Raw genomic sequence first — 23,415 nt, forward strand, 5'->3', positions numbered from 1 at the left:
CCACAAGTGACCCTATACTTGGAATTTATGCGAGTTGTGTAGAGTGCGGCAGGTTGGCATACGCGAGCTGCATAGAGGGCATCCAGTCGTGCAATAAATTAGTGTAAGTCACAAATAAATTTAGTAGCTCATGGAGGAGTGGTAGACTTTGAAACAGTCTTTTATACACAGGCCTGGTGTCCACTGAAAATGGTGTCCTTTCTTATCTCCCTTCTGTAACACACTTTACGCTTTTTTTGTAACCTTCCTTTCTTTCCAGTTTGGGGCACCTCACCGGTGAAATGTTGCCCTGGTACTATATGGGCACCTTCGGTTCCAGAAGTACTGGGCCATTTCTCTTCCAAATGTTGTGCCTTGATCACTACCAACTGAAACGGAAGGAATGTGCCGGTCTGGCCTGCAGGTCGTGATCGCACGTAAGCATTATAAATTGCCATTTGTCAGATGTGCATGGCCAGCTTCTTGTACCACAACTTCGCTTTACCCATGGCACTGTAGAGCTAAAGGATTTGAGCAGAGACATCAACTCCCCCATGTTCTTGTAGTACCACAGGACATTCTGGTTTGGGGAAGAAAAACACTATATGCACTACTAGAGGAGGTGCTCAAGTAGGTTCCCACACCATATATAGATAAGAAACAGAACTTGGCACTCAACTTTGGATGATTTTTTTTTTGTATTTTTAATGGTCAAATAAAACATTTCAGCCCGATTTGGGGGATTCCGACTAGCTGCAGGACACACTCGCACACGGTCTCCTACCACAGGCCAAGCAGGCAGTATAGATCCTTGGACATTGGCTGTGCTCATTTACTGCGCTCATCTAAAGCAGGGTGGATAAAAAAAATCAATGTTTTTTAAAAAAAAAAAAAAAAAAATCTGATTTTTTTGATTTAAATCGGATTTTTTTCAATAAACTGCTTTTTGAGGAAAATATTTTACCATCCAAAGGTTCTTCCATCATGAGATAAAGCTGAGTTGTTTAACTCAGTAGAATAAAGGCTGTATATGTGTAACATTCACAATGCCATGCTCTTCCAGAGGTTTCTGTAGGATTAGTGGGCAGTTTCTCTCCTATATTATCACAGACGCTCGCTTTACTTACTTAGTTCTCAAAACTGAATTTGACTCCGCAGAGGTCCCAGCCTCTTCTTCATGGCAAAAATGTTACAACATGAACAGAGTTGAGAAAAAGACCTTAATCCTATTGTTCTACAAACCTATGAATACAGAATCAACCCCTTCAGTGCAAAGTCCAAGAAGTTAGACAATATGTTTCTGATTGTTTGGAGTGGAATAGATCTGCACAACACAAGAAGAATGTGAATCTAAGTGTGAGGAGGAGGAAGGGCAAGCAGACAAGAAAATGAAAGTGAAACTTTGAGCACAATACTGCAGCATAGCCACAGACAGACAAGTCTGGATCTGTTTGTGTGTACGATCTGAGGTTTATTACATTCTTTCCTTATAATGGCAGCAGGCCGTAAAAGAGACCCAGTTTGGGAATATTTTAATGAAGCTCCTTCGCCTATCGGTAAGGCAGGCATGCGTGCAAAATGCAAACGATGCAACAAAGAGATGCAAGGCCTGGTGGCGTGAATGAGGCAACATCATGAGAAGTGCGGCGATGAAGATGACCAAAGAAACACTTCTGAACAGGCAGGATCTTCAGGTTGGTAAACATTTTTATTGAATCCTATTTCTAAAGACTGAACTGTGATGTGTGAGAAAAATTATATTTCTTATTATTACTGCATGTTACTGTCATTTGGTATAGTTATGAAGAAAAACAAATATTCCTTTTGGGGCAGGGGCAGTGATGTGTTGTGTACAATAAGCAGAAATTGTATAAACAATAAAATAACAGCATTGACTTTTTGTTTAGGGGAATTCATGGATTCTGGAAACTATCCACCTCCAAGATCACCATCATCCTGTTCTACAGTTTCAGAGTTATCCATCCAGGATAGTGCTTCATTAGCAGCAGCATCATCAGACACCCACAGCCACATATCACCATCACCCAAAAGGAAGAAAAAACCTTTACCTCCTGGAACCACCATAGATAGGTTTGTGATAAGAACTAGCAGATTAGAAAAAGAGTTGATTGATGAAAAAATTGCCCAGTTTATTTATGCAACGAACTCTTCTTTCCGTCTGACTGAGAACCCACATTTCATTAATATGGTTCAGTCACTGAGACCAGGATACAGTCCACCCAGCAGAGCTGATGTTGCAGGGAAACTGCTGGATCAAGTGTATGACAGAGAAATGGAGCAATGTGCAACAGCTCTGGAGGGTAAAATTGTTAACCTAAGTATTGATGGGTGGAGTAATGTCCACAATGATCCTATTGTATGTGCTTGTATAACAACAGAAGAAGGTAAAGTCTTCCTTGCACAAACAACTGATACGTCAGGAAATGCACACACAGCAGAATACTTACAAGAAGTGGCAGTAAAAGCTATAACGACATGTGAACAAAAATTCAAATGTCTAGTACGCAGTTTGGTCACTGACAATGCTGCAAACGTATCCAAGATGAGAAGAGATTTAGAAGAGCAGGGAGGGAATACAAAGCTGCTAATAACATATGGTTGCAGTGCTCATTTGCTGCACCTCTTAGCCAAAGACTTAAGTGTTCCAGAAATAAAGGCTAATGTTGTTGAAATTGCTAAATACTTCCGTAATAATCATTTTGCTGCAGCAGCTCTGAAAAGGATTGGTGGAACCAAGCTAACGCTCCCACAAGATGTTAGATGGAACTCTGTGGTGGACTGTTTTGAGCAGTATATCAAAAACTGGCCTATTCTGATGACACTTTGTGAAGAAAATCGAAATACAATAGATGGCACTGTCACGGCCAAAATCCTCAACATTGGGCTTAAGAGAAATGTTGAACATATGCTGAGCTTCCTGAAACCCATCTCTCAAGCTTTAAACAAAATACAGAAAAATAGCTGTTTTATTGCGGATGCTGTTGAAATTTGTAAGGAACTGAGTGAACACTTAAAAACAGAACTACACATGGACAGAATTAAATTACAAGCAGTAAACAAACGAATGGGACAAGCACTGACTCCAGCTCATTTTTTGGCAAATATTGTCAATATCCAATATCAGGGTCAAAACCTAAGTGCTGAGGAAGAGGAGTTAGCTATGACATGGGTATCCAGCAATCATCCATCTTTAATGCCAACTATAATAAACTTCAGAGGTAAGGGGGAACCATTCAAGAAATATATGTTTGCTGAAGATATTTTAAGGAAGGTCACACCGGTAAACTGGTGGAAGTCACTTAAGCGCTTGGATTTAGAGACTGTTCAAGTAATGATTTCACTTTTAACAGCAGTAGCTTCTTCTGCAGGCGTTGAAAGAATATTCTCTTCCTTTGGACTCATTCATTCTAAATTGAGAAATCGGTTGGGACCCAATAAAGCAGGAAAGCTTGTTTTTCTTTTCCAGATTATGAATAGGAACAAAGAAGAAGATGATGATGAAGATGACGACAAGTGAGCTACAGAGGACAGCAGGGACAGTAGTATTTAAGTTTTTCATGTGTCGGCTGGGCTGACAGTCTAAGTTTCTTAAAATATATATATATTTTGTTTAGCCAAATTAGTTAACAAACATGGATGTTTGTTTAAACAAATAACTTATGCTGTAATGTTGTTATTGTTTCAGTTGAATAAATCTATTTAAATTGTTATTAAGGTCAGGATTATTTTTCTCCTTCCTAAGTACAACAGAACAGTGGTGTCCAAATATGAATGATTAACCCATTAAACTGGGGAGAAAAAAGTAATATAAAAAGTGATTCTAAAAATCTTCATCTACTTGCATGTTAAAGTAGCAAGAACTAGTTTAGGTAGAAACTTTGATTTAAATCACTGATTTAAATCAAGCCTTACTGACTAGTGATTTAAATCGTGATTTAAATCAGTTAGATTTAAATCAAATCCACCCTGATCTAAAGTGTAACTGATGAAGGCCAAATCCGGCCGAAACATTTTATTTGATTTCTGACTGCATTAAAAATACAAAAAATAAAAATCATCCCAAGTTGAGCACAAAGTTCTCTTTCTTCCATTCAGGTTTGGGGACCTGTGTAGAGGTACCTCATACAGAGGTGGGGGTGCTGCCATCACCATATATTGTGGCCAGGGAAATAAATCCCTCTTGTCCTTATACTTGACCACCAGCAGGTACTCGCTATATTGGTCCCTGCTCTCACCCTTTGTGAGAAGCTGCCCAACTAGCATCCCAGGGAGTCCTTTCTGGATTTTGCGGACAGTACCGCAGGCTGAGGTAGCTTGGGCAGAGAAGGATTTGAAGAGTGGGATGCTGGTCTAAAAGTTATCTACGTAGAGGTGAGTGAGATAACCCTTATCGAGCCGTGGGTGCACCAAATAGACTATTTTCACACTCACTCCCAGGACAGGGGGAAATCAGGGGTTTCAAAGTAAAGGAGTCCTTCCCTTCATAAACCCCAAATATCAGTGGGTGTACCCTGAAATACTGTTGCAAAGCTTGTACATTTTAATTCCGTACCTGGCCATCTTACTGGGCAAGTACTGCAAAAATTTAAGCCTCCCCTTAAATGTATTAGGAACTCACCCACGCAGATATCATTTTGGGGAATTTACACCTCAGGAAATTTGCTGCTGAAGTGATCAATGACCAAACAAATTATGAAAAGTCTGTCAAAACTGAGAGTCTCTGGGTGGATACTGTGCATTATTGTAGTAATGCAAAAATATGTGGATGGCCTCCAAGCGTATACGGGACACAGCCATGCGTAAAAATGAAGAGTTATATTAAATATCAGCACTCCAATATTGCCGAACTTCTGCTAACTTCTCACTAACCCCATGTGAAGGACAAGGTATCAAAACGTCAGAATTTCTACAGTGTCTACCGAGGTCCAGTTAACATATGACGAAGTGGGGCTTCGGGCAAGAAATTGTTGGGTGTACAGAATTGTCTGCCACCATGAGATTTACCAAATACTTCACATGGAGAAAAAGTCTTTGAAAAAGTAAATTTTTCTGAGGCTGGTAGTGTCAAATTGGAATCCTGATTGGGCCACAAAACCAGGAATCTGAGGTTCATAATTTTCAGGAGGTGAGGTCCATAGGGGATGACTTGGTGGAAGTTGACTCATTTGCTGTCCTGGGGCGTCTGCGTGGGGGGGTTAGTTACCACTGGAGGAAGGTGGCAATCTCTCTCTTGCCATCAGTGTCGGAGGCCTGTCTTTTGGAAAAGTGGAACTTTTTTTTTCTTAAAACAAACTTACAACCGTAAAAACAATTACTGAGAGACTGCAACTGCTATACAGTAGAAAAATCTGTAGTATAAGTACTACAAGAATTTTCAAATAAATTCTGAAACTACAATTGCTACAGGCAACTATCTGATGCCGATTCGGTATTTTAGTAAAAAAAAAAAAATGCTGTAGAAGCAAATTACTACAGTATATTTTTTACTGTGGATTACACGGTCCCTAATGTAGCTCTATAATCTAATATAAAATAATTTTCATTTGATTTTTTCTTCACTATCTGGACGCTAATGCTAATTATATATCTGTAATTAATAAACACTCTAGTATAAGTTGATTACTACAGTATATTTTGCTGTCTGTAATCTAACCCTCTCAACTAGTCTAGATTTACTTGTAACTGATATTAAAAAAAAAAGAAAATAAAAAAACAAAAGAACCACCAGATGCTGATCAGTGATGTGCATCACTGATCAGCGCTTGATGGCTGCAGGACGCATGCACTAGGTTGTGCAAGGGGAGGGGGTAAGAAATGGACAGGAAAACAAAGCACTGGCCAAAAGAGAGCAGAGATGCTGAGCAGTGAAGTGCGGTACTGATCAGTGCTCAGAGGCTGCAGGACGCACACACAGAGGTGTCAAAAATTGAGTGATCAAGTAATGATCAGCACTCGGCAGCAGAAGGGGGGTTGGGGGGGTTCATGTGGACTAGGAAAAAGGCAAAGGACAGGAATAGGTCAGGAAGAGATCATCTCTTTTCTTCAGGTCTTCAGTCAGCAGCAGCAACAGAAGTCCAGCAAATCCGCAGCAGAATGACACAGCGACTGCTTTGCACACATTTCCAAGCTAGAATGAGGCGATGCAGAGCAGTTACTGTGCTGTCAAACTACATTCCTGATCACCGATTGGTATTATCAGATATCATCGTCTGATCGCTCCATTCAGTGTAGGAGCTGTTGAAGCTGCCCTTGGCTAGCTTCAGCCTATGATGGGTGCTGTTACACTACCAATCATAGCAGGACTTCAAATGTTTCAATCCTCTTGGAAACATGTGAAGAAATAGAGAAGCAGTAGCTAAGTTTGGAAAACAATGAGGTTATTTCTATAAATTGCTCAGAGGTGGTGCTGAAAGCTGTGTTGGGGGATGGGATGTTTGGGCCATTGGGTAACTGGTGATGAAAATGGGCCGAGACATCAGCAATTCATAACTGCTTTTTTAATATTCAAGGTCTTCTACGTTATCTATTCACGCATTCTGGTCCTTCTTTATGAAGTTGCACAACAAAGGACAATGTGAATGGGGTTGGAGAAAATGCTGCATTACTTATATAATATCTGTGCACACAATTAGGCTGGGGCTACACAGCGACGTGATGCGAGACAGCTATTTGGTAAAATGTTAGAACTGTGATTTTGCTGTGGAAATAAAGCGTCCAAGTTGCAGGTAAGTCGTATATAGCGTGCAACTTACATTGAAGTCTATGCAAGTGTGACCAGGGAGAGAAAACACAACACATTTGGAAACATCCGTGACTGGTGTTGTAGCATATCACAGGTCCAAATATGACACCATAGGAAATCATTACAAGCAATGGTACAATGTGTCACTGTGATCTAACTACCGCACAATACAAGCTGCAGTGTAGCCCTAGCTTTACTATGCTTTTCTACTTGTGCAATAAATTGTGAATAATTAAAAAGAATCTGCCTGCACACACAACTTCATAAAATAGTACGAGCCATTATTTAGGCTCTTCAAGACAAGCTGCAATAGTGCAGACAGAATATAATGAGTTCTCAACACTGGACAATCAACACTTGTTAGCCAGGTACATAGACAATAAGCTAATCAAAAGAGGTCCCCCCTTGATAAGGCCCCGAACGACTCACCTGTAGGGAAAATTGTGAGTAAAATGTTCAAATCCACTGGAAAGCCACCACAGGTGAGACCAAACATCAAAAGTGCCTATTCATCAATAGGTTGTCCATGTAATACAGGACAGTTCCTACAGAGAGGGGCTTAATTTGTAATCTTTTTCCACCCTGGCCAAGAAATTAGAACTCTTAACAGAAGATCCTCCTCTATTAAAAAAGGGGTTGTCCACTGCCTTAACACTGATGACCTAGTCAATGTTTGATCGCCGGAGTCCAACACCTGGTTGTTCTCTGTGCCGGTGGCCGTAAGATCTTAGAGGCCACAGCCGGGAACTGCACATATGACACATATAAAATTCAATAGGGGGATATGTGCAGTACTCGGTCGCGGCCATTATCAGTATAAGGCCGGGGTCACACATGCGAGAAACTCGCACGAGTCTCACATCTCAATACCCGGCACTGCCACCGGCACTCGGGAGCGGAGCGTGCGGCTGCATGTATTTCTATGCAGCTGAGAGCTCCGGTCCCGAGTGCCGGCGGCAGTGCCGGGTATTGAGGTGAGAGACTCGTGCGTGTTTCTCACATGTGCGACTCCGGCAGAAGGAGCAGCTTCGCAACTGAGCACTTTCGGCTGCCTCTGGGACCAAGAACAATTGATTGGCAGGAGTGCCGGGTGTTGAACCCCCACAGATCAGACAATGGTGACTTATCCTAAAGACTAATGGACTATGTTACAGTAAAGGACAACCCGTTTAAACACATGAAAATAGGATTTATAAATTTAACAATTTCACAAGCCACATTTTTTGATAGTAGCCAACTAAACAGGAAAAGCATCACTGGTAAACTAGCTGGTACAAGCAGTATGCACTGGACAAAGATACGGACTAGACTATTGAAGCCAAGGTGAAGCTTCTCAAAAAGGACACAAACCAGCATCAAAACCAAGTGGTAGAAACATCTATGTGATATGCTCCAACTGCTTCATTACAGGGTAATCCCCTCTGAAACCTTGGAGTTAATACAATATGAGAGATATACCACTGTTAATATATATCATCGTTCACTTTAATAATCAGCATCTAACAGAAATTATTTTAAGAACACAAGTACAGGGCAAAGGACACAAAGCAACATGAAAACTCACCTGTCCTGTTCCAGCTGCAGATACATGGTGCTTTTCTGATATCTCCTCCTTTTCTTCAACTTTTACAGTTTCTTCAGGTGGAAGGTAGCTTCCTGTGTGCAAACTTTCAAAAAGTTTATCCACAAAGTCATTTGTTTCTGAAAAAAAGAAAAAAGGATATGTAAGCTATCTATGGATGGAAAAAAAACTGGTATTATCTAGCTAGGCTGGAAAACACACGCTTTTATTTATTTATTTTTTTTTAAAGAAAATCTCAGTAGGATGAACCCTACTAAGCCATCTATTGTATATGGACATGTAGGTCATAGGATGCTGAATAAAATGATACCTTGATATCTGTGATCCGAAGTCTTATTCCAGAGAAATCCACATTTTTCTTATATGTAAATAAGCTGTACTGTGTTAGTTGTAATTACGCACAGCTCCACAGCAGAGCCGACAGCACTGAGAGGACAAGTGCTGCTGCACATACGTTTGTAATGAGATAAAAGTTCACTTCTGCTGTACTGATCTCACTGCGACTTGTGTGTGATTAAGTCAGTCTTTACTTGTCCCACACGGGTAATGCGCCCTTTCATTCACAATAAGATCAGAAGGCAGATTCTCAGAAAGATGGATAGATAATCTGTAATTGAGCTGTTAAAATCTAAGAAAAAGGTAGATTTCTCTGGAGCAAGATATCACATCGCAGATATCAAGCTATCATTGTATTCAACTTTATGATCTGCATGCCTATGTAAATGACAAAAGGGTTTATTCTATTGACGGATCCCTTTACAGCAGTTTTTGTAAGTCAAACAAGAGTGCACATGAATTCCAATATTTTTTTTTTTTTTTAGATTAAAACAAACAAAAGTACCAACAAAAACTGGATGTGCGATTTAAAGTCAAAAGGTTATCCGGCACTTTAGTTTTTTTCCTATGATCTTACCTGTTCAAGCATCCGCTAATCTCTTCTAGCTTAGAGATATCACTGACCGCTGCCGCTTGTGATTCTCCTGCTTCCTGTGACATCACGTCGACAGAGCAGGTCTGTTGTCGGGGACATCACTGTCAATATCACACTGATTGACAGCCGGCTCCCCACTGCCTAACAATTGTGAACCAGCTGTCAATCAAGATAAGGAGCTGTTTATTGATGGTTAACTGGCCACTTCATGAAATAGATGCTGCAGAGCTCAGTAAAACAGTTTTTAATTTCTTCTCTCTACTGCGGAGATATTAGCTTGTTAAGTTTGTGTTATAATTTGATAAAATTAAATTCAACTGGGTTTTACTAGAGGTTCATCTCTGGGGGAGGGTTCTTGTTCCTCTGCATGAGATTGACCAATCACAAGCAGGCATACTGAGGGGGGGTGGGAATACGCTTTCCTCACTAGTGGGTGCAGCTCCTGTGTAAGCGATACAGCTGAGCAGAGTTGTGCACCATCATCAGGCTGTGTGCCCACGATGCGTTTTTAAGCGTTTTTGCCGCGATTTTCGGCGCAAAAACATTTAAAAAACTCGTACAGAACGCACCCCATGCATTCCTAGGGCATTCCACACATGCTGTGCTAATGCTGCGCTTTTTTCCGCGGCGGAATTGCATCGCGGCAAAAAACGCAGCATGCTCATTCATTTTTGCGGAATCGCAAAGAATTGCCGCGATTCCGCACCCATAGGAATGCATGAGAACCGCTTACTTCCCGCATGTGGCTATGCCCACCATGCGCGAAGTTAAGCGTCTCATGTGCAGTTGGTACCCACAGTGTGGAGGAGAGGAGACTGTCCTCCAGGCCCTGGGTACCATACCCCTGTAAAAAAAGAATAAAAAAATCGGGGTATATTTACCTTCTGACGTCCCGCGCTGCATTCCCGGGCCTCAGCGTTCCCAGTAATGCCTTGCGGAAAGGTCCTGTGATGACGTGGTCTCGCGTGAGATCGCTATAGCAACGCGAGACCAACACAGGTCTCGCAAGGCATTACTGGGAACGCTTAGGCCGGGAATGCAGCGCGGGACGTCGGAAGGTAAATATACCCTGATTTTTTTTTTTTTTTTTTTTTATCATTTTTAACATTCTAGCTTTTACTATTGAGGCCGCATAGGCAGCCTTAATAGTAAAAAGCTGGTCACACTTGTCAAACACTATGTTTGACGAGTGTGCCCAACCTGTCAATCACTTTCCAAGCGATGCTTCAAATCGCTTGGAAAGTGCTTGAATATCGCACGCGAAAATCGCGGCAAAATCGCAACATAATCGCGGTAAAATCACGATTTCTGGGAAGGAGTCCGGTTTTCAGTGTCCGGATTAAATCGCAACGTGGGCACATAGCCTCAAAAACACTTCCAGATATCATCTCACTGCGCTGTCAGCTCTCCCCCCCAGGCTGACTGCTGTGAGGAAAGACGTGTGATGATGCCTGCATATGACTGGTCAACCTCATGCAGAAGTAGAGCTCCCAGGTACAAATCTCTTTTAACACCCAGATTAATTAAAAGTTAACCTAAACTTTACAAGATAATATCCCTGCAATTGAGAGAAGAAATTCTGAAGTAAAAATTATGTTTTACTCAGCTCTAAAGCAACTATCCCACGATATAGCCAGTTTAACATGAAGAAACTGATGTAAGATCCTCTAACCTCTTCCTGACATTGCAATTTTCCATTTTTACGCTTTCATTTTTCCCTTTCCTTCTTCCAAGAGCCATATTTTTCATTTGTCCTTCAATATAACTGAGAGCTTGTTTTTTTGCAGGTGAGTTAAACTTTTGAATTACGAAATTCATTTTACCATATAAAACGCACTGGAACACAAGTGAGGGAGAAAAAAAAATAAAAAATTGGCACGCCAAAATCCCATTACAAAAAAACAACAAAATTCTGCAATTGTTTCTTGGGCATTTTATTTTAAGTGTTCATTATATGGTAAAAGTGACCTGGAAATATAATTATACAGGTCAGTATGATTTTGGAGATACCAACTTTTTTTTTCCCCCATTTAAGTGGTGAAAAAAAATGTTAAGCAAGTTTAATTTTTTACAAATTCTGGTGTTGACATTTTTCGAGATGCTTTCAATTTTCAAGTGATGGAGCCCGAGTAAGAGCTTGTTTTTTGTGCCCCTAAGCAATGATTTTATTGATACCATTTGGGATTAGATATAATGTTTTGATTGCCTTTTATTGCATTTTTCTGCGGTGTTGCAGCAGCCGAAGAGACATTTAAGGGTGTGTGCACACGCTGCGGATTCTGCTGCGGTTCCGCAGCGGATTTGGCCGCTGCGGATCCGCAGCAGTTTTTGCTGCGGTGTACAGTACCATAATATCCTACGGATATTAAAAACCACAGTGCAGACGGTGCAGATATTTCTGTGCGGTTTCAAAACCGCAGAAAGAATTGACATGTCAATTCAATTCTTTCTGCGAATTCTGCTGCAGTTTGCCATCTCCTCCATTGTGGAGATGAAAAATCGCAGGGCAAAACTGCGGGCTAATCCGCAGGTCTTTTGACCTGCAGATTTACCTGCGGATTTTACAAAATCCGAGCGGCCAAATCCGCACCCCAATCCGCAGCGTGTACTGTTGTGAATGGGAAACCGAGGAGGAAAAAAAGACAACAAGCTAAGTCTCAGAAAACCAGAGAAGTTGGTAACTATGCAGATTGCAGATCCCTGATCTTAACCGCAACACTAGCAGCAGTCGTGGAGCGTTCCTACGTTGGTCCTAGACGCCTCGTCACAACCGGAGAACTACATAAGCCTAAAGCAGAAAAAGAGGAAAACTAACTGCCCCAGAGCAGACCCCAAAGGAAAGACAGCCCCCCACATGTATTGACGGTGAAACAAGACGAAAATACAAACAGAGGCAGGAAAATAGGCTGAGTAAACGATGGGGCCCGGCTAACTAAAAAGGACAGAAAAGGAAAGACACTGTCTGCAATCTGCCAAAAAAAAAACCTACAAAAATATTGTCCAACACTTCTGATAGCAAAATTAACCCTGAAGTCACTAGACTTCTAAACCTATATCAGCACTCTGAAATATTCTGAGACAGAGCAAAAAAGAGGCCAATCTAATAAGGGACAAAAAGCAGATTGGCAAATACTGATTAATAGGAGTGGAATTTCAGCATAGCCCCAGCAGGGGCAGGCTGATTACACAAAAAACTGAATTGACCAACAAGCGCAAGTGTGAACAATAGCAAAAAACAAACAACTTGAGAAGACTGGAAGAGAGCTGAAGTCCAGGACCTGAGAAGAAGACTGAATCACCAGCACCCGGATAGGGCGTCGGCTGTCTTATATCCAGTCTGATACTCCAGAGATCCAATCGTTATCCTCCTCATCAGGTGGCAGATCACTACCACTTAAACCAACCGCACTACCTCCTGTCACCACCAGAGGGAGAACGGAAGGGGAACTCTCAACTGGTGGAGCAGAAAATGAGTTCATGACAGTGTACACATACCCTTATTTCTCATTACACTGCATTGATTGGGATAAATAATTTTGCAATTTGACAAATTATACTTTTACAAAGTAGCAATACGTGTATTTTTTTTTTTAATTACTTTTTTCATTTCTGAATTTTTAATGGGGGAAATGAGGGATGATTTGAACTTTCTATTGTTATTCAGGCCTATTGTTATTTTTGCTATACTATGAAACTGTCTTTTTTATGGCTTGCTAAATAAAAGCCTTGCTTCATTGAGCCGAAAGTGCCGCCCTCCCTCTTTAATTCTTCTATTGTTGCGGTGCTGCACCAGTTGGAGACCTGTCACACCGTTTTTGCCTCCTATGGACTTAAAGGGAATTTGTCACCCTTTTTTTGCTGCCGGCATTGACATCAGGGGCTTATCTACACCATTCTGTAATGCTGTAGATAAACCCCCGATGTAACCTGAAAGAGAAAAAAAAACAAGTTAGATTATACTCACCGGAGAGGGCGGACCGGTCCGATGGGTGTCGCAGTCCGGTCCGACACCTCCCATCTTCATACGATGCCGTCCTCTTCTTCCCTTCCTGTAGTGGCTCTGGCCTGTTGAGGGCAGAGCAGAATAACTGCAGTGCGCAGGCGCCAGACCTCTCCCGGTGCCTGTGCACTGCAGGACTCTGCTCTGCCCTCAACAGGGCAGAGCAGTGCGCCTGCGCCGGAGTTACTACAGGAAGCGAAGAGGACGTCATCATATGAAGATGGGAGGCACCGGACCGCGACACCCATCGGACCGGACCGCCCCCTCCGGTGAGTATAATCTAACGTGTTATTTTTATCTTTGAGGTCACATCAGGGGCTTATTTACAGTATTATAGAATGACAGATTCCCTTTAAACGCGTGGTAAGCTCCAACCAGCCCCTTGTTCTCTACCTTGACATAATATTTTCATACTTTTAAAACCTTTTTTTGTACTATTTACTATATTTTGTAGTCTCTGCAGGGAACTTGATTGCTTGTGCTATTATATACAGCAATACCACAATATTGATGAACATAGCAGAAATCACTGTCATAAGTCGTTCCAGTCTATAGACTTTAGACGACACCACCCTCTTACCATTTTTCAGTCTAATCATCGCTTTTAAAATCAGTGCGATTATCACCCCCTTTCATCATGGATGGAATAGCATATCCAAACTTTGGATATAACAGTTATCCTGTATACTTTTTCTTTTTTGCGGATCCATGTAAAGAAAAAAAAAAAAAAAAAAATTACAAAACCGCATTTAAGAGTCCAAACCTATAGTGACTTCACATCTGATTTACCCATTGAATATTAATTTTATACCTTTCTGCAAGAAAACATCCAGCTGGTCAGCACATATGGCCTTTAACTCCTTCTCCGATTTGTCTTTTCGTACCAAAGCAATAACGTAGTTCGCTAAAGCTGATGGGTCAGCATCACATCTGTTAAAAAAGAAGTTATTGGTTACAAATATGTTTGAAACATAAAAATTCTCAGTCTCAGATAATATTACGCGGCCGAACATAGTCCCAGCATCTACAGGGACAATCTGATCTGTAAAAATTAAAAAAAAAAAAAAAAGGGTTCTACTTCATCTTTTTTTCCTTTCACAAATAATTCATATTTCCTATTACAGATAGTAAAATGCTAGGACCCAGAAGGTCCAGGACTATACAAATCTTCACCAACTAACTAAAAGTTGTAGGGCCAAGTCCTGATATCCCTAATGAGGAGTGATTATCCAGAAAGCTCTGTTCACAGGGATGTGCCTTACATACCCTGTGGATGTGCTGTAAATGTTTTCATAGTTATTTGGGAAAGTTATGAAATGTCCTAAAAATGTCTGTTCCTGATCTAAGCTTCTATTTGAGATGAATCTGGGCTGCACTTTATGTACATGCTCAGTAGTGACCAGTGCTGTGGGGGTCATAGATGAGATGAATCTGTGCTGCACTTTATGCACATGCTCAGTAGTGACCAGTGCTGTGGGGGTCATAGATGAGATGAATCTGTGCTGCACGTTATGTACATGCTCAGTAGTGACCAGTGCTGTGGAGTCGGAGATGAGATGAATCTGTGCTGCACTTTATGTACATGCTCAGTAGTGACCAGTGCTGTGGAGTTGTAGCTGAGATGAATCTGTGCTAATCTTACTCGCGATGAACGCAGGAGGTTGGACGTACTGAGGGGGCTTCCGGATGTTGTAGTGAAGCCAGCTGACAAAGGGGGAAACGTTGTAATTTGGCCCAAGTCCCTCTATGAGAAGGAGGCACTTAGACAATTAAATAAAATCTGTTACAAACGATTGACGTTTAACCCCTTGACGTCATTTGTAACACAATTGAATAAAATTATCAATTTAGCAGTCCAAAATAGGGTCATTACAAAGGAACTGGCTACTACTTTACAGGTACAAGAACCAACTATTGCAACGTTTTACCTGTAACCTAAGATACGCAAGAGTCTGGAGGCCCCCCCAGGGCGTCCGATTATTTCCGGTTCTGGCAATTATCTAGAGAGAGCTAATCGTTGGATTGACTCTAAATTACAACCTCTAGTGGAAAGCCTACCCTCTTTCTTACTAGATACGGGTAACTTTTTAAAGAGAGTAGACGGACTTCATGTTGGGAGTGATACTATGCTGGTGACGGGTGACGTTGAATCCTTGTATACCAGCATCAGGCACAAAGATGGACTGGCAGCCACAAGTTATTTTCTCAACATGTCCAACTTACCTTCTGTGATTGTCTCCTTGATTCTTGAGCTTCTTGAGTTTTCCCTGACCCATAATTTTTTCACATTTATGGGGTCCTTCTACCTGCAGCTCCAGGGTACAGCGATGGGGGCATCCTTTGCCCCATCTTACGCCAATCTGTTCCTGGGCCTGTGGGAGAGGGACCTCCCCTTGTCTGACCAATGTCAGTCGATGGACCGCATCCCCTTTTGGGTGCGGTACATCGACGACATTTTCTTGGTCTGGCAGGGGAATGGCTCTTCCTTATCTGATTTTATAGAGGGATTAAACCCGAATGATAGGAACATTCACATCACATATCATTGTGATACAACTAAGGTAAGTTTCCTGGATATCAATGTGTGGAGAGACATTGACAACGTACTCCAGACTGGCATTTTCAGGAAAGAAACCTCTACCAACATGTTGCTACATGCCTCTTCTGCCCACCCCAAACCACTGATCAATTCGATTCCTATAGGACAGTTTCTGCGTTTACGCAGAATATGCTCTAGTGATCAGGATTTTGTTTCACAAGCTCATGACCTTTCGGATAGGTTTTTGGAGAGAGGGTATAGCAGGCAATTAAGAGAGCATTCAGTCACGCAAGATGGTCTACGCGTCAGTCCCTACTCTATAAGAAGAGGGAGGATAAGTCCAAAAATAAGATTAGATTTATTAATAATTACCATGCTCAATTCGCAAGAATGAAAAGCTGTCTTCAAAGAGCATGGCCCATACTGCAAACTGACCCTATTTTCAAACAACTAATTTCGCCTGAACCAAGCGTTTCCATTAGACGGTGTAGGAATCTTAAAGACTATCTGGTACATAGCCACTACCAGCCGGAACCAAAAGCATAGTTTTCTGAATGTGGGTCGTCCTAGGTGTGGCTGTGCTCCTTGCGGTCGTGTGTCGCCTGCCCCAGTATTGAGCAAACAAGCACGTTCTTCAATTCATCAGGAACCAGGACATTTAATATTCGGAATAGTATTTCATTCACATCACGCTATGTGGTATATTTTGCACTTTGCATATGTAACCTGATTTATATAGGCATGACCACACGGTAATTGAAGATACGTGTTCGTGAGCACGTGCTGGGTATACAGGCGGCCGCCGACAGTGATGACCCAGCCACGCTTAGGACGTTACCCCGACATTTTAAACTTAAACATGGTTGTGATGGATCACTGCTTCGTGTTCGTGGCATTGATATGATAACGCCGGGTGTTCGTGGCGGTAATTTAACCCAGAAACTCTTAGAACACGAAACAAGTTGGATTTGGCTATTAGATACGGTCCATCTGAATGGTTTAAATGAGGCCATTAGTTTTGCTCCATTTTTATAAACATCTGTTGTGGCTTTTCTTCATATACGATCATATGTGGCCTTTGGCTTTTGTTTTTAGTTCTTGGGTTTTAATGTTGTTTTAATCTTTAGAGTCGCCCTTCGATTTTTATCTTTGTGCACCAATGGTTACATCTTCTGGATACTTTTGGCTATATTCCCTCCGCGTGGACCCATCGCCATCTGGCATTCCGACATACATATGAAGATGAAGACCTCCATCTTTTGTGAAGAAAGATACATAATGCATCAAGCTTTGTAATCTGATGTTATAGTGCTTATCATGACTAACTCTGTACATGTTATGTATTTTGTTGATTCTATTGTTCTTTATTATGACATGCATATGTACTGTTGCATCCCTTCACTGGCCATCACTAGTACGGCATTAAGATTTTGGCCTCATTTGGGTTCCTTTGCTAATTATTTAGTTATCATTCAATCTTGGTATATTAATTTTGGCTACTCTTTATGGTTTTGCCTCTCTCTCTCTCTCTCTATATATATATATATATATATTATTGTTAAGGCCTATATCTAATTGGTTTATTCTACATACTGTGCCTGTTGTCTGTATGCTATATAGGTATGACCAACCTATGTTTTAATTCGTATGCTGCATTGGCATTTTATGACCACTTTTGCCCCCATGTGGCCATCATCTAAATTACATCTTCTAGTGTGAGTGTCGGCGTGCACTCTGCGCGCGCCGCTGGCTTCCTCACGCCGGGCGGCTTTCAGCATCTTGGTGTCACGTGATCAGTCACAAATTAGTGACGTCACGGGCGCGTGATGCCGACGCCGCTTGTTGTGTCTTGGTCACCAGGACGACGCGCGCGTCATCATGAGTAGACGCGTCGTCACTACATTCAGTGAGGGAAGGAGTTCTGTGACGTGGAGTTGGCCATGTGACCGCAGTAACGTCAGCGTCATTGTAAGGGGACGGGGCGCAGGCCGTGACTGGATACTGCTGCATGGGTAATGTAGCGTTCCCTAACACAAATATGGTGCTGCATATCCTAATAAAATCAGGGCGTCTTCACTTACCTATCTACTCTGAATGTCTTTGGATGGATGAAGGTCACATATTGAGCTGGTTGTTGTGTATGTTTGATGTCACCATGGTGATGGGAGCCATTGTTGGGAGGTACTTGCGCCATACATACATCATTGGTTTATTTGGTCACATGTATGTGATTCACAATGTGATTGGTCGACTATCATAAATATCCCTCACTTCCCCTTTCCCATCACCCCTTGAGAAAGGCCATTTGCCGAAACGTGCGTTGGGGGGGTACAGACGTGGGTGGACCTCTTCTTGCTGTTCTAACAGGTAAAGTTTTTCTATTGTCTAATTGTGAACAATGTTACTGTTTACACCTATTTAACCTGTCTGGTCGTATTTTACTATTTGGGATTGGCGCAATGCATTATCAAATATTATATTGTAATTATGCTTTAGTCATGCCTTATCCCTATTTGGTCCTTTCATCCCATGTATGCCCCAGTTGTCTGCCTTTGTGCTGCTTTGGTCATTTCTGACTCAATTTCCCCCTGTTTCCTTGTTCCTGTTCACATTACAATAAAGATTTAATTTTATTTTTTGTAATACTGAGTCTTTTGGACTTTTTTTTGATCGCTTCATTTTTTCTTGTGGTAACTTCCATGCTATATGCGATTGTCCTTATTGATCCTATTAAGCTAAACTCATTATACATGGCTACATATGTATGTATTTTATGGAATCAATTTTCATCCTAATGGGTTCTCTATCGTTAATATGATTATGCTCAGTAGTGACCAGTGCTGAAGAGTCAGAGGTTTGGCTTACCAACTCCATAGGCCAGACACTCTACTCTAGTGATAAAAATGTCACTTCTGACATTCATCATCCCCATTGATTATAGCAGACAGACAACTAATCACAGAAGTCTCCTTCGCATTTGGCACCAGGTAGAAGTTATCAGTTGCCAATTAAGGAAGGAATTACACTTTTTTTTTTTGTTTTAGTCCTGCACTGAGGTTCCTAGAACTTTCAAATTGGCACCTGGAGTGCTTTGATTGGCTCCTATTGTCTATAGCAATGTGTCCACTCTTGAGATGATCTCATTCAAGACCCCCCTCAACAGTTGTCAATTGTAAATGGACTATTGTCATCTTAAGGAGATGGCATACCATTAAGATTTCGGGGACACCCACAGACCTAAGAGTGAAGGGGGTGCAACCCATTAATTCCCAGTATAGGCCAGGGTACATGAGGCCAGTGATGACACGTACTGATGATACATCATCTCCTTATGAAACATAACCTCTACAAGACAAAAGTCATCATTTCTGAAAAGTGAAACAGAAAAGTACCAGAACCCAAAAGGGGCATGATGCCATGATCTATCACTCTGTGGAGGTATGACATGTTTCTATAAATTGGAGGCAAAATGGAAACGGGTCCGTTACCACTGGTTACGATATACATCGTGACATCCAATAATTGTACAATATGTCACCAGTGTGTCTCTTGCCAGTCTCAATACCATCAGAATGGAAACGGCAGTAGAGGAAGCGATGACGAGAGGACAGTCCGATCCAAGGCTAGGCAAGACGCAAAATAATACCATCAGACATATGTACCTTAGCGATGGTGATCTGCACCATCAACCTTACCAGGTACGGATCAGCAGCTTCAAGCACATCTTCACCACACATCAGAAGCTAATGCTTTGCATAGCACATCTGTTATGGCTTTCCTATACAAGTCTACCTTTTTGTAGCATCTGTATTCCACGTTCACAGATTTGCTTCACTTTCTCCCTAAAGCGGACTTGGCAAATCAGGTATGTTGCCTTATCCGATGGAAAAGTGTAATATTGTGTATCGGGAGTCACTTGGAAGAAAAGGCGTGTATATTTAAAAGCCCACCCCCCCCCCGCCCCCCAAAAAAAAAAAAAAAAAGTCTAGTGAGGGTCTGACTGGCAACTTTACAGTAAGCTGTTACATAGGAGCAGAAAACTCAATCCATACTTGTGAGTAACGAGAAGAGGGTGCTAGCCACAATCACATCATAACTATAGCGGATGCACGGGTTTAAGAAGCACCCAGGCCCTGGAGCCAAATGGTCCCTTTACTCTGTATAAGACTAGCAATATTACAAGCTTGTGATAGCTGGGGGCCTTGTTGGAGATTTTACATTGGGCCCACAATCTTGCTAGGTACACCACTGTTTGGTGCTGCCGGACCAGTAAAGGAATGCAGACCTTTTAAACAAAGCAGATGCTATCGCTACCTATGATACCTTCTATGAAGACAATAGTGCACGTTGAAAACAACTCTTGATTAGTCAATCACGATGTTCATGTGGAAATCCATATACAATCTGAACATACACCTAATTCAGATGAACAGCTTTGCAGCCCTGAAATTTATGGACAGAGCTGCTGTATGTAGATGTGCCCTAAAGCTGCAGATATTAAGAGCTCTTCCCCACAGGTTAGCAGAGCTCTGCACTACGGAACAGAAGCTCTGGTATCCACATACCTGACAACTACAAGTGCTTATCACTAACTTAGAATATCAAAAAGTCAATTTATTTCAGTATTTCAATACAAAAAGTGAAACTCATACATTATATAGAGTCATTACAAACAGACTGATCTGTTTCGAGTGTTTATTTCTGTTAATGTTGATCATTGTGGCTTACAGCCAATAAAAACCTAAAAGTACCGTATATACTCGAGTATAAGCCGACCCCCCTAATTTTGCCACAAAAAACTGGGAAAACTTATTGACTCGAGTATAAGCCTAGGGTGGGAAATGCTCCATAGATTATTCCCCCATATGCTGCCCCCATAAGAAGCTTCATTAGATTATTCCCCCATATGCTGCCCCCATAAGCAGCTCCATAGATTATTCCCCCATATGCTGCCCCCATTAGAAGCTCCATATTGTTCCCCCATAAGAAGCTCCATATTGTTCCCCCATATGCTGCCCCCATTAGAAGCTCCATATTATTCCCCCATGTTCTGCCCCCATTAGAAGCTCCATATTTTTCCCCCATATACTGCCCCCATTAGAAGCTCCATATTGTTCCCCCATATACTGCCCCCATAAGAAGATCCATATTATTCCCCCATGTGCTGCCCCCATTAGAAGCTCCATATTGTTCCCCCATATGCTGCCCCCATTAGAAGCTCCATATTATTCCCCCATATGCTGCCCCCATTAGAAGCTCCATAGATTATTCCCCCATGTGCTGCCCCCATTAGAAGCTCCATAGATTATTCCCCCATGTGCTGCCCCCATTAGAAGCTCCTTAAGATTATTTCCCCATGTGCTGCCGCTGCTCCAGCATGTAAAAATAAAAAAAATGACATACTCACCTCTCCATCGCTGGGTGTCAGATACTCACCTGTCCTGCGTCCATGGCTGCTCACCGCTATCTGCCACGTCATCAGTCAGTGACGTTCAGACTGCAGGGGGCGCGGCGCGCACTAACCACGTCACCGCGCCATCTGCTGTCTGAAGTCACTGACCGATGACAGACAGCAGCAAGCAGCCATGGACGCAGGACAGGTGAGTATCGCTATACTTACCCGTCCTGACGCTGTGTCTTGAGCCCCCAGCTTCTCCCCGTGCTCTCTCTTCCTGCCTTCAGCAGTCACGTGGTGCCGCTCATTAAAACTCATAAATAGGCGCATATTCATGAGTTTTAATGAGCGGCACCACGTGACCGCTGAAGGCAGGAAGAGAGAGCACGGGGAGAAGCTGGGGGCTCAAGAGACAGTGTCAGGACGGGTAAGTATGACCTGACACCCCCGCCCCCCCTCCCCCTCTGACCCCCCCGGTGTATATGACTCGAATATAAGCCGAGAGGGGGACTTTCAGCCCAAAAAAACGGGCTGAAAATCTCGGCTTATATTCGAGTATATACGGTAATTATCTCGGTAAATTAGATTAACCAAAACCACCTGCAAACGCTTCCTAAGCATGTAAAGGTCCCTTAGTTTTTCAGTAGGCTCCACAATCATGGGGAAGACTGCTGACTTGACATGTCTAGAAAGCAGTCATTAACAATCTCCACAAGGATTGTAGGCCACAAATGGCAATTGCTAAAGAAGCTGGCTGTTCACAGAGTGCTATATCTAAGCATATTAATTGAACGTTGAGTGGAGGGAAAAAAGGTGGTAGAAAAAGGTGCACAAGCAACGATGATAACCTCAGCCTTGAAAGGATTGCTAACAAAAGGCCATTCAAAAATTTGGGGGAGATCCACAAGGAATGGACTGCTGCTGGAGTCATTGCTTCATGAGCCACCACATACAGACGTATTCAGGACACGGGCTACATGTGTCGTATTCCTTGTGTCAAGTCATTTATGACCAATAGACAACGCCAGAAGCGTCATACCTGGGCCAAGGAGAAAAAGAACTGGACTGTTGCTCAGTGGTCCAAGGTAGTGTTTTCAGATGAAAGTAAATACTGCATTTCATGTGAAAATCAAGGTCCCAGAGTCTGTAGGAAGAGTGGAGAGGCACACAATCCAAGCTGCTGGAGGTCTAGTGTGAAGATTCCACAATCAGTGATGGTTTTGGGTGCCATGTCATCTACTGGTGTAGGGCCACTGTGTTTTATCAAGCCCAAAGTCAGCACTGCCGTCTACCAGAAAATTTTAGAGCACTTCATGCTTCTGTCGACAAGCTTTTTGGAGATGGAAATTTCATTCTCCAGCAGGAATAGGCACATGTCCACACTGCCAAAAGTACCAATAACTGGTTTAAAAACAACAGTATCACTATGCTTGATTGGCCAACAAACTCACCTGACCTTAACCCCACAGAGAATCTATGGGATATTGTCAAGAGGAAGATGAGACACCAGACCCAACAATGCAGATGAGCTGAAGGATGCTATCAAAGCAACCTGGGCTTCCATAACCCCTCAGCAGTGCCACAGGCTGATCGCCTCCATGCCACGCCGCATTGATGCAGTAATTGATACCAAAGGAGCCCCAACCAAGTATTGAGTGCATTTACTGAACATACATTTCAGTAGACCAACATTTCGGATTTTAAAATCATTTTTCAAGCTGGTGTTATAAAGTATTCTAATTTATTGAGATAATGACTTTTGGGTTTTCATTGGCTGTAAGCCATAATCATCAACACTAACAGAAATAAACACGTGAAATAGATAACTCTGTTTGTAATGACTCTATATAATATATGAGAGTTTTACTTTTTGTATCGAAGAACTGAAATAAATTAACTTATTCTAATTTAGTGGGAAGCACCTGTACACTGCGTGCAGAATTATTAGGCAAGTTGTATTTGAGAGTATTCTTTTTATTATTGAACAACTATGTTCTCAATCAACCTAAAAGACTCAAATATCAAAGCTTAATATTTTTGGGAGTTGGAGTGGGTTTTTTTTTTTTAGATTTGGCTATCTTAGCAGGATATCTGTTTTTTCAGGTAGCTATTACTGTGCAGAATTATTAGGCAACTTAATAAAAACCAGATATATACCCACCTCACTTGTTTATTTTCACCAGGTAAACCAATATAACACAACATTTAGAAATAAACATTTCTGAT

The 23,415-nt window shown here is 41.9% G+C and overlaps 1 protein-coding gene across 1 annotated transcript in view; it reads right to left on the minus strand.

Moving 5' to 3' along the window:
- Positions 1-23,415, minus strand: part of RBM27 (RNA binding motif protein 27) — a 104,992-nt gene that overhangs the window by 68,020 nt on the left and 13,557 nt on the right. Inside the window, exons 2-3 of the mRNA XM_073575260.1 lie at positions 14,067-14,185; positions 8,307-8,443 (exon numbers count right to left, since the gene is read on the minus strand). Of these exons, the coding sequence (XP_073431361.1) occupies positions 8,307-8,443; positions 14,067-14,185 (256 nt within the window). The remainder of the gene's footprint in view (positions 1-8,306; positions 8,444-14,066; positions 14,186-23,415) is intronic.

This window comes from Dendrobates tinctorius, unplaced genomic scaffold (genome assembly GCF_039654945.1).
Source record: "Dendrobates tinctorius isolate UK_male_01 unplaced genomic scaffold, ASM3965494v1 ptg000043l, whole genome shotgun sequence".
In the NCBI taxonomy this organism is placed as follows: Eukaryota; Metazoa; Chordata; class Amphibia; order Anura; family Dendrobatidae; genus Dendrobates; species Dendrobates tinctorius.